The 12,312-nt window shown below is 40.5% G+C and overlaps 1 protein-coding gene across 3 annotated transcripts in view; it reads left to right on the top strand.

Annotated features, from left to right (window-relative positions):
- KPNA4 (karyopherin subunit alpha 4) overlaps positions 1-12,312 on the top strand; it is a 56,159-nt gene that overhangs the window by 24,820 nt on the left and 19,027 nt on the right. For 2 of the 3 annotated variants that reach the window (XM_034782572.1, XM_034782574.1), the window contains exons 9-14: positions 1,295-1,464; positions 1,577-1,621; positions 4,300-4,431; positions 4,719-4,847; positions 7,499-7,603; positions 9,486-9,557. In XM_034782572.1, the coding sequence (XP_034638463.1) occupies positions 1,295-1,464; positions 1,577-1,621; positions 4,300-4,431; positions 4,719-4,847; positions 7,499-7,603; positions 9,486-9,557 (653 nt within the window). The remainder of the gene's footprint in view (positions 1-1,294; positions 1,465-1,576; positions 1,622-4,299; positions 4,432-4,718; positions 4,848-7,498; positions 7,604-9,485; positions 9,558-12,312) is intronic. The other variant, XM_034782573.1, reaches the window with a different exon arrangement.

Below are 12,312 nucleotides of genomic sequence, written 5' to 3'. Positions count from 1 at the left end.
AACTGAAAATGTTCTATTCAGTTTCAAGCAATATGGAACTTGTCCAGGGCCGGCTCCAGGCACCAGCTGAGCAAGCTCGTGCTTGAGGTGGCAGATTCTACAGGGCAGCATTCCGCCCAATCCTAGGGCGGCATGGCCGCTTCTTATTTATTTATTTATTTGTGGTTCGCTGATCCGGCCGTCCTATGGGAGCGGCGGTACGGAGGAGGGGAGCGCCCTGCTGGGAGCGGGCTGTGCACTCAGTCTGCCCCAGCCAGTGCCAGGTCTGTAGCAAGTCTGGCAGGGCAGCACACGTCCTTCCCTCCCCGCCGACCGGAGCGGCGCAGAGCCCTCCCGGCAGGCAGTGCAGCGGTCAGGGCCCCGAGGCGAGGGCCCCGCTGAAGCCCTGGCCACCCCCCTTCTCTCTCTCCTCCTCCGCTCCCCCCCGCCCCCCCGCTAGCCAGGGCACATCTGCAGCGCCGGGAGTCCCCCTGCACCCTGGCTCCAGCTGCGCCACAGGGTGTTTTTTTTGTTGTTGTTGTTTGTTTTTGCTTTGCCATTCTGGCCGCCCCGACAGAGCATTTTGTCTGGATCAGTACCTGTTATGATTGATGGGCCTCCACTATACCTTGTCCTCATGGTCATTATTTGCTATGTTTTTTCATATGTTCTTAATCATGGATAACTACCTCTTCAGAATTCAGCAAATCACTTTTTTTGCTAGCACGAAGTATGTTTAATGTGAATCAAGGGGAGCAGTTATTTACTGCATGTTGAACGAGGTGTTTCTTGTACAGTCAGTTGTTGGCAAGTCACATTTTGACTAATGGTGTCTATTGCATCCAAAGGCTTAGACAATTTTACATACTTCTTAATAGTGAAGGGTTTAAATTTACAAAAATGAAGACATACTGGAAAGCTGACTTGTCACTTGCCAGGATGTTGAACATTGGATGTATTATTCTCTGCACTGCCAAAAGCAGTATGTAAAGAAGTTATTCCTAGTTTCTTGACTACCTTCTACTCAGATCACTGAACAATTTAATAATGCTAAACAGTGGGTATTGGGGAAACTGTCTGTTCTGAGGTGTTTTCCTTTTGGGGGTGTGTAGAAATCAATGTTATACCCCTGGTACCAGTTTTACAGTTGAGCTGAGGCCCAACCTCATGCCCAAATTGTGCTTGGAAACTGGAAGAGTAGCCCTTGGGTCATCTAACAACTAGGCCCTTGGTTATTTAACATGGAACGTGGTTCTACAACACTATTCTTTGTAAATAATTTTTATCTTCATAAAACGATTTAATGTTTACACAGGTGATGGACCCCAGTGTCGAGATTATGTTATTAGTCTTGGAGTGGTGAAACCTCTGCTGTCTTTCATCAGTCCATCTATTCCCATAACATTCTTAAGGAATGTTACTTGGGTCATGGTCAACTTATGCCGTCACAAAGACCCACCTCCACCGATGGAAACCATTCAGGAGGTGAATTGAATTACTTATTTATAAATTTAATTGAATTAAACAAATTGAATTGTTAAATGTCTTGAGTATTTCTATTTAATATTAACACTTTGTCTCTCTCTCGCCCCCCCAGATCCTTCCAGCCCTCTGTGTTTTAATTCACCACACAGATGTAAATGTGAGTAAAAACATTTTCCACAAATTATTTTGTGACCAAGTCATGGACAGGTCATGGGCCGTGAATTTTTGTTTACTGCCCGTGACCTGTCCGTGACTTACTAAAAATACTTGTGACTAAAACGTAGCCTTTTTCCATAAGTACATATGAGTGAATAATTGATTTATTTTTTTATTTTTTTTTTTTGTTTGGGGATCAAACTGAAAAATTAGAAGGAAAAAAATGAGTTTGGATTGAACCAAAACTGGATTTTTTTTCAGATTTTTTTTTTTCCAAAAGCAAAAACCTGAAATATTTTGTTTCAGACCTGTCACCAGATGGTGATTCTAAAATTGCTCCCCAGGACCAGAGTACTCAGCATCTGCTGGGGATGTCAGGGTCTGCAGCCCTGGGGTCAGGGACACCAGGGTTTCCCAGACTCTTGGGTCAGTCCATATGTAGGGCTGCCTGGAGTCCCAGACCTTGAGAGCCCAGCCCATCCTACGACCTCCTGGCTCTTGCAGCAGTGAGTTGGCTCCAGTTAGGTGTCCCAGGGATTCCAGGCTCTACAGTGGGGAGACTGTAAGTTCTGACATGGTGGTGCCTCCCTGGAGCCATGGACCCTGAAAGTACTGGATCTGGCCCTGGGGCAGTGCGCTTGGTGAGTTTGTTGCATAGCAGGGAGCCTACCAGTCCTGAATATCCTGGCTTCAGCTAGGGCTTTAAATTTACTACGCAGAAGAAGAATGCTGCCTTCCCTTTATTTATTTTTTTAGTAGTTTAACACAGTACTGTACTGTTTGCTTCTTTTTGTTGGTTTGTTTTTTGTGTGTCTCTCTCTGCTGCTGCCTGATTGTTTACTTCCAGTTGCAAATGAGGTGTGTAGTTGACTGTTCAATTCGTAACTGTAGTGTTCATAACTCTGAGGTTCGACTATATATTGCTAACGATTCAAATATATATTAGGCCAACTTGATCTATGACATTGACTACAATTAGAAGTCAAGTGGGCTTACACCAGGGATAAAGTAGATGTTTGTGCACGTGTATTACTAATCAGTTATTTTTTTCATTTGTTGTTTGTCCTAATCCTGTTTTATTTGAATACTTGTACTATAGCTGTCCCTGGCATCAAGGGTTTGGTATTATAGGATGTCCAAAGTATGTTGAGTGGTGTCCTAAATGTTTAATGTTGGTACTTGTATGCCCAGAATAGCTCTGGTTTTAGAATCTGCTCCATGATAACAGTAACATTGAAGCAATGATTGTTTTGGCTCAGAATCAAAATTGTGGACTACAATATTATTCTTGACTAAATGACTGTAAGAGTAAAAATCAGAGAATTGCAATAGTGATTGATTTATTTTTTTAGTGGAGATCTTTTGATATATTTCACCTGTTTACTTTTAGAAGAGTTAAAGGAAGGTTTGAATTATTGATTCTTTATCTTTTATGTGAATACAAAGGACCATTCTGGTGACTCTCCACATTCTGTTAAATGAGAAACTGTGGTGACCTACACCATTGGATCTCTTTTGAGGCATTGTCTATACAGGAAGATTTTACTGGCAATACCAGTATGGTTATATTAGCATAACCCCTTGTGTGAACAATTTTATTGTGGTATGTGTCCTTTTTTTCTGGTTTAGTTTGTCACTTGGAAAGGGGTCTAAGGCAAACTGAAAAAAGGCACACTTATGCTGGAATATGTCCACTTTGATGTCCATTATAACTATACCAGTTTAAATATACATTTTAACTTGTACTGATATAACTGTCCCATGTAGATGAGGCCTGTCCTTTAACTCAAAACTTATGTGGAGTTTCTTGAAACATCTCTATCTACAGATCAGTTCATTCACACTTGTAGTAGCTGAAATGATACTGAACCTCTTAATTCTCTGAGAATTGCTTAGATTTTTGTAATCCTGCATCTGAACTGTTAGTTTCCTCTCAACTGCTTCCAATGTATTTCCTGGCATATATAAATTTACATCTTTTATTTACTTATTATATTGTATTAATATACTACTTATGCGGTTCAGATGTGCTACTAAAAAATGAGTTATTTCAGCATGCAGTGCTATTGCATCTAGTTTCCCCTAAGTACCTTTCAAATGCTTTTTAAAGTTCTGTGAAGGAACTCTACTTTGTGAATGATAGTAGTTAATCTCCTGTGAAATGTGAGCCATCATTCTGAGGCTGCCTGTTCTGTGTTCCCTGAAGTGTTGTCACCCCAACAATCAATCTTTATTTTTTCTCATTGTTCACTTTAAATTAAAGATTCTCAAGAGGACAGGTATGATGTTTGACCATTATATCCTTCATATTCTTGACTATGTTTATAAATTATATTTTGTCCTATGTTCTAGTTACCAGGAAGGCAGCAGACAAAGGTGCAAGGAACAAATTACAAAGTGGCTGCATTTTAGACTTTTTAAAGTGAATATGTCAAACAGCAGAGTAATTTCCTTCTATTTATAAGATGGTAAACGACAAAATCCTCTCAATGTAAAAACCCTTACCTTGAGACAGTTACAAAACTAGAAACATTTAAATGGACTCTAACAGCAAGGCTTGAACAAAAAACCTATCCTTAAATATAATAGCATTATAACATAGATCTCGGCACATCTTATTTAGACCTTTCTCTCCTTATGGGTTTGACACTTTTTTTTTTTTTTTTTTTTAAATGTTAGATATTGGTAGATACAGTCTGGGCCCTCTCCTACCTAACGGATGCTGGCAATGAACAGATCCAGATGGTGATAGACTCTGGAATAGTCCCTCATTTGGTTCCCCTTCTGAGCCACCAAGAAGTTAAAGTGCAAGTAAGTTTAGATAGCAATATCTTAATTTATTTCAAAATATAGTAATATACAATATTGAAGTGGCTTACTTTTTAAATTGTTTAGTTATCACTTTGATGTTTGCTGATAAACCTTTAGTCAATTATTTATTTGCAAAATACTTAGGTTATCAAAATGTCAGTTATCTAATTTGTGGTAACATTTGAATGAAATAATTTTGCTGTGTTCACTGTTTTCATGCTTAACTTACAGATAAAAATATTGTTTTTCTAAATGTTCAAGTCTTGAAATACAGTGTGTTGTTTCAGACTGCTGCACTCAGAGCTGTAGGCAACATTGTTACTGGTACTGATGAACAGACACAAGTAGTTTTGAATTGTGAAGCTCTTTCACACTTCCCAGCACTGCTGACACATCCCAAAGAAAAAATTAATAAGGTATGTAAATACATTTTGGGGTGAAATTTACCCATAGGAATAGTTATTTATTTGTCCTGTATTGTAAATATTATTGACCAAATGTCAGTATGACACTGTTTTTCCCAAATACTATAACTTGATAATACGTCTTTGTTGCAATACCAGTTTCTTGCCGACAAGTCTTGATCTTGCTATATTTTCCTTTACTTATTTAAATTAAGCCATGTATCCTAAAAGAATCTAAGGAACTTCATAGATATCCTTACCAAATATAGTAATTCTTTGTAATAACTTCATCAATATCATGGCATTCCAGAATGTCATATAAACCAGTATTCATCAATCCATAATCCCAGCAATGAGTTCTTGACCTTGTATGAAATTTGATCTTTATTTTTTGCTGCAAGGTTGGCAATTTCCCAAGGAAAACTAATTTCGGTCAGGGCACTGGTAAATACTGGTTCAAACCTGGTTTAAACTGGGGAAAAATAATTGCATCAGTGTTCAGCAAACATAGAATGAATCTTTTCAAACTTTGGGTATATCATTCAAATCTGAGGAATAAGAACATAAGAATTGTCCTACTGGGTCAGACTAAAGGTCCATCTAGCCCAGTATCCTGTCTTCCGACAGGTAATCATCAAGTGATCCATCCCCTGTCGCTCATTCTCAGCTTCTGGCAGACAGAGGCTAGGGACACCATTCCTGCCCAATAGCCATTGATGGAACTATTCTCCATGAATTTATCTAATTCTTTTTTGAACCCTGATATGGTCTTGGCCTTCACAACATCCTCTGGCAAGGAGTTCCACAGGTTGACTGTGCGTTGTGTGAAGAAATACTCCCTTTTTGTTTGTTTTAAACCTGCCTATTAATTTAATTTGGTGACCACAAGTTCTTGTGTTATGAGAAGGAGTAAACAACACTTCCTTATCTACGTTCTCTACGCCAGTCATGAGTTTATAGACCTCAATCATATCTCCCCTTAACAGTCTCTTTTCCAAGCTGAAAAGTCCTAGTCTTATTAATCTCTCCTCATACGGAGTCCGTTCAATACCCCTAATAATTTGTTGTTGCCATTTTCTGAACCTTTTCCAATTTCAGTATATCTTTTTTGAGATGAGGCAACCACATCTGCACGCAGCATTCAAGATGTGGGCGTACCATGGATTTATATAGAGGCAACATGATATTTTCTGTCCTATTATCTATCCCTTTCTTAATTATTCCCAGCATTTTGTTCGCTTTTTTGTCTGACACTGCACATTGAGTGGATGTTTTCAGAGAACTATCCACAATGATTCCAAGATCTAACAGCTAATTAAGACCCAATGATTTTATATGTATAGTTAGGATTATGCTTTCCATTGTGCATTACCGTCTATACTCGTTCATAAGCTGAATATTTTTGGTAAAAAAGTGACACATCAAAGAGCGGGGGTCGGCTTATAAACGGGTCTACACCAAAATTTGATGATTTTAAACTCTATGGAATCATTGAATTGAATATCTAATACATTGTTGTTTTGTTTACTTGGAGCGTGTGCAGGCCTGGAGCCCCTCAGCTCCCTGTGGCCGCAGTTCGCCGTTCCCAGCCAATGGGAGCTGCGGGAAGTGGCACCACTTCCTGCAGCTCCCGTTGGCTGGGAACGGTGAACCCAGCCACAGGGAGCTGAGGGGCTCCAGGTAAACAAAACGTCCCAACCCGCCAGCGGCTTACCCTGACGGGCCAGGAGCCAAACTTTTTTCCAGCCCCTGAAATATAGGGTCAGCTTATGAAAGGGTCATACAGTTTTTGCTATTTTTACCTATCCATTTTGGGGGGGGGTCGGCTTATAAACTAACTGGCTAATGAACGAGTATATCCGCATTAAATTTCATCTGCCTTAATCGTAAAAATGTGTGTTAAATCAGTGAATACACGTTTTCTGGATAGTTAAGAACAGGGACAAGGAGGAACAGATCTTGCAGGGGGTAGGGAGAAAAGAGTGCCTTTGTCACTGGCTGTTGAGCGATATTGAGGTATAACTCTCTTTGGAGCCCATCCAGCTCTCTGCTGAAAATAATGCTGCTGCTATTAATGGATTTGCAGGATATGGAATAAACTGTGAGGGTTCACTGGGGTTGTGATATATTTCTAGGCAAAAAATACCAGTTAACCTACAGGTTTAGAGAAGATGGCAATAATCCTGTTTGGTCTCCCATTGTAAAAATCACCTTGATGGAGTTGGTCCCAACCTTTGTTGTGCCCTCTCCTTTTAATGTACCTATGGGTTATTGTTTGCAGTGTTGTAGCCATGATGGTCCCAGGATATTAGGACAACTAGGTGGGGTGAGGTAATATCTTTTTATTGGACCAACTTTTCTGTTAGTGAAGGAGTTAAGAGACAGCCTGACAATTTCGCCAATAGAAATAGATCCAATAAATATTACCCTCACCCACTTTGTCTCTAATTGGATTATTATGATTCTTAATGCAACCACATACAGAACTACACTATTTAAATCTTTAATTGTATTATTCGAAGGTATGTTTTCAACTTCAGAATTTTGATTTTACTAGAATTGTAAATGCATGAAATCTTGCTGGAATGGAAATAGAATATTCAAATATTTCTTCAATGTTTTTTTTTTTAAAGCTTATCTTTTTTTTTTTTTTCTTCCTGCAGGAAGCCGTATGGTTCCTATCTAACATCACTGCAGGAAACCAGCAGCAAGTTCAGGCGGTGATAGATGCTAACCTTGTTCCAATGATAATACACCTTTTAGATAAGGTGGGATAACAAATATTTAATTCTGTACTGTTGGCAAGAGGAAAAAGCAGGGCTGTTATTGAATTGCTGATAATTACCTATAGACTTTATTGTAAATCTGTTTTGAGATTTGGTTTGAGCTAAGAGTAAAAAGCAAATTTGCCTATATCACTAATTAAAGCATAATACTTTAGACTTGCATTAACTAAATTTCACTTCATACGTCAATGCTTGTCTCATCCATAGGGGAGAAGTAGTTTAGGGAAATGACCTTTCGAGAAATAGCTTCTTACTTCTCTAAATTTCATTACATTAATTTTTAATAAAATAACTACAGCCATTCAGAAGTTATTGTGGCAAAGTTCTGTGCATCCTTGTAGAAAGAAGAGGTGGGAATGAGCCTGTACTCAAATGTCTGAAAATTTTAGCAAATTTCACAAGAATCAGTGTAATTTTTAGTTGAATACTTTTCAAGCATTCTGTTTAATCTTGAAGATTTTCTTCTGCCTTGGAAACGTTATAAGGAATTCTTCAGTGATGACATTTGCAAAACCAGTTGTCTCCAGTTGCTTAGGTTGCCATACATACCTACTTCCAGCAGAGTATTCCCAAATTAATCATGGCCTGGAGCAGTAGGCCACAGAACAGATGATGTCCCATTTTAAATCTTTACCACTGTAATTTAACAAAAGTAGATATGTATAATAGAAATAACTATATATTTGTGGTAGTTGTCTGCTAGCAGCTCTCCCTGCTGTAGGTATGGAACTCCACATATATGTTCATTCCTCTCTGTGGTGGGGGGAAAATCATAGCAGCTGTTAGCAGACATTCCAGGATGCTTTCACTTCCCATCACCAAATCAGTCTCTAGTTGCTGGAGGGAAGAGGCTTGCTACTGTAGTATTAAGGTTTAAAAATGATGGTTGGGTATATGTGTGGAATGCCAAGTGCAGGGTCAGTTTTTGTCTTGCTTAGTCTGTTTTTATTTTATTTTTTCCTAATTTATTTTTAGACTCCCAGTGACAGAAGGCTAAGGGGATTAGGAGGTTAATGGAGAGAATAGGAGGTTACAGCACAGGAGGACAAAGTCACAAGTGGGAGGAATAAGGAGTGGAAAGATCATCATGAGTCTCTTACTAGTAGCATGTAGAATTACGAGCACAGATTTGTAGCTTAGTTACTATCCATATGTTGTACATCCTGAGAACAGAATTCCATAAAGGAAGCATAATTTTCTATTAAATCTAGTTTTTGGGGGAGGGGGTTAAATTAATAAAGAGACTGAGTAGGCTGAAAGTTCACTGAGACCAAAAGCTGACTCTCAGCTTCTAAAACAGTATGGCATATCAAAATTAACACAGTGCAGTGTCTCTTCATTGCTATGTCTGTTATTGGCTGCTGGTACAGGGTGGAAGGGGATATTGCTACAATTACTACTTTCTTCTTCCCATCGCTTTTGCAGTTCTCTGCTCTGGGTCTAAACTGTTTCCCCCTGTCTTGTAGCTGAAGGCTGTGCAAGTGGAACAGTGGGCACATAGCTGTGGTGGGTTGGATAGGAGGTAGAAGAGCAGAAATATGAAAGTAGTGTTGGGGAAAACAAACTCCCTCCTCTTCCTCACTAAGTCCTAGCATTTTACAAGATTTTTCTGCGCCCCCCCCCCCCTTTTTTTTTTAACTTCAATTTAAACTAATGTGGACACAACCTGGAAGGTACACTGTGGAATCCCTACCATTGGAGGCTTTTAAGGACAGGTTAGACAAACATCTGTCAGTAATAGTGTAGGTATATCTGGGGTCCTGGCTTGGCCTGGGGTATGGGCTAGATAACTTCTCAAGGTCCCTTCCAGTCCTACTTTTCTGTGATTCCAAATAATGTACAGCCAACTATTATTGTATTTTAGGGTGATTTTGGTACACAGAAAGAAGCTGCTTGGGCTATAAGCAACTTAACAATCAGTGGAAGAAAAGATCAAGTAAGTTCAATCATTTTCCAAAATTATTTTACTTCTTACCTTTTTCCTTCCTTGAGTGTATTTGACATGTTACAAGTGGGGGAATTCAGTAATTTAAATTACCTGCCAAAATTCTCTTCAGACTCCTTTCATTGATTTGCAGTGATTAAGGGAAACAGAGATGTAAGAGCATACTCTGGTTTCCAAGAGTAGGAGTATCAGTGGTGACAAATTTTGAGGGATTAAAATTAGTTACATTGCACTGCAGTACACCCCAGTATTTATCTGAATTATTGCATTCAGTCTCCATTAATATTTTTGAGCTGTAGGAACTTGTACTCTTGCTGTGAACAAAGAGTAAAAAAAAAAGTGTGAACCTTTCAAGGATGTTTATTTGCTGTGGTTTTTTTATTTAATCGTCCAACTTCTATCACTGTCTGTCATTGAAATTACTTTAACAGGGCATACTAGGTAAATTGGCTGAGAAGCAGTCTCCAAATTGCAATAAAATCTGGACACAAAATCTAGATTAAGTTTATGTCCTGCTTCAAAAAGATCAGGCTAAAACTTTTTTTTGATGTTTGGGTTGGATTGTATCAAAATGCAACTGTCAGCGCCTTTCATTTTGTAATCTACATTTAAAACATTTTACTTTATGCATCATAAAAATTCATAAATTTAATTTATGATTTTTTAAAATGTTCTATACTGAACTGAAAGCACTGGTTTCTAAACATTTTCTTCAAGTGCTTGTCTCTGTGAGTATGCATGCTCCCAGAGCTGGAGAATTTTGAAAGCGGTGTCCGTTGGTCTCCACGTGTGCCCTGATTCACCTCGTGCTTCTGACCAAGGAGATAAGGGATGGGGGGGCAGACCAACCATCTCTCCAGTTCCTTCTCAGCGCCACATATTCAGGGTCAGAACCTCCAGTGTCCGAAGTTTTAGCTTTCTCCTTTATCTGTGAACGTATTTAGATGCCTGTAAATAGCTTTTATAGTTCTATAATTATAAAGTTTGTCAGATAATTTTAGCTTTAGTCTCCCTGACTTGGGGAGCACATCCCCTGTACCCATTAGGGTACTGGACTATGCCCAGGACTCTAGCCTTCAAAATTTGTCTTCCTGCTTATGATCCTTCTCGGTCAGTGATGACCACCAATGCTGCTTGTACTGCCTCAGGGAAGCCTGCATCATGGCAAGCCCACTGTCTGCCGTATGTTCCCCGGCCATACCCAGGAAGGATGGGAACCTGGCCTTAAGCCAATAGAAGAGGCCACAATTGAACCCAGGCGAGGGACCCTTCACCCCAAACAGTGATGTAACTCAGTAAGGAGTATGCTTCCTGCCACAAGGTCTGACTCATGAGCAAGGGAGTCTACCCCCAACAGATCAAATAAGACCCTGCCAAGGGAAGAGCAGGGAGCATTCTCATAATCATGAGACTGTCTTTCTCCAGATCCACTTTAAAGAAGTTGGATTCAGACTTGCCTAAATTGTGCAAGTCTCTTGGGCTGAGCTTACAGAACTTCAGACATTCTAAGTCTGAGACATGACAAGAAAGCCCATGAGTCTAGGGCTCCGTCGGCACTGGACTGTGATCTGGCAATGCCTCTGGTACCCCCAGACACAAACCCCGGGATCTCCCAGAACTGATGAAAACCGAACACGGAGAGCATTGGTTACCTGTGGTACCATCTTTGTCTTCAACGGCTGTGGCACAGACTGTCTTTGCTGCAGCTCTGGCAGTCTGTGCAGACAGGACCCCACTCACTCCAGGAATTGCTGAGACTTGCACTCCTCCGAAGGACATCTTTGCTCTTGCAGACCCAGAGTCTCTCAATCCATCAGGTTCCTCCCTCTTGAGAGAGGTTATAATTCCCCTAGGGAGCTAGCCTTTCGGAGGAGTCTGTCTCCCATTCCATCTTCAGGCTATGATTTCTCTCCAACAACTCTGTTGGTACCACTTTTTGAATGGGAATCAGCTTGCTTCTCATTGGGAGATTCCGAACTGCCCAATGAACCTTTATTCCTTCCTCCAAGATAGTGTTCCAGTCAGAAAACCTGGAACAGCTTGGGACCATCCTCCACCTCATTGCTTGTCTCAGAATTATCGGTATCCCATGCCATGGGGACTTCTGCAGTCCCTGTTTGACCCATGATGGTGGCCATATTGGAGGTTGTGGAACCGGTACCATCCCACAGTGTCAGTCCGGTGTGCTAGGGAGTTGCCCCTTCCTTCCCCTCTGTGAGAAGCTAACTGAAGTTGCCTCCAGATCCTACTGAGGAGTATTCACTGGATCCAGTGGTTCTACCGAAACTGATGAGATTGCCATCTTTGTCTCCAGATGATGCAGTGATTCCAATGTTTCCATTCCCCCCCAATGACTATCAGCAGTTCCAGGAATTCTTTGCAGAATTGGAGGGGAGCTACAGATTCTTCTCCCCTCAAGGAAGTTCAAGATCCTCAACACAAGCTCCTGGACATCCTTCAGTCCCCTGGCTCCAGTGAATAGCATTCCTGTTAATGAAGCCATCTTGGAATTATCTAGAGCAGTCTGGCATATTCCACCTAACTGTGCCCCTGCCCCAGGAGGGCAGAGAAACCATACCTATGTCCAACCAAAGGGGCAAAATTTCTGTTTTCTCACACTGCTCCTAACTTTAGTAATCCAGGCCACCATGGAGAGATGTTGGCATCAACGCCCCACATCTATCCTGACTGACAAGGAAGACAAGCGTCTTGACTTATTGAGGGGGGAAAAAGGTCTTTTCTTCTA

Source organism: Trachemys scripta, chromosome 9, assembly GCF_013100865.1.
Source record: "Trachemys scripta elegans isolate TJP31775 chromosome 9, CAS_Tse_1.0, whole genome shotgun sequence".
In the NCBI taxonomy this organism is placed as follows: domain Eukaryota; kingdom Metazoa; phylum Chordata; order Testudines; family Emydidae; genus Trachemys; species Trachemys scripta.
The sequence above is the reverse complement of the archived record's forward strand: the minus strand, read 5'-3'. Positions and strand labels throughout refer to the sequence as shown.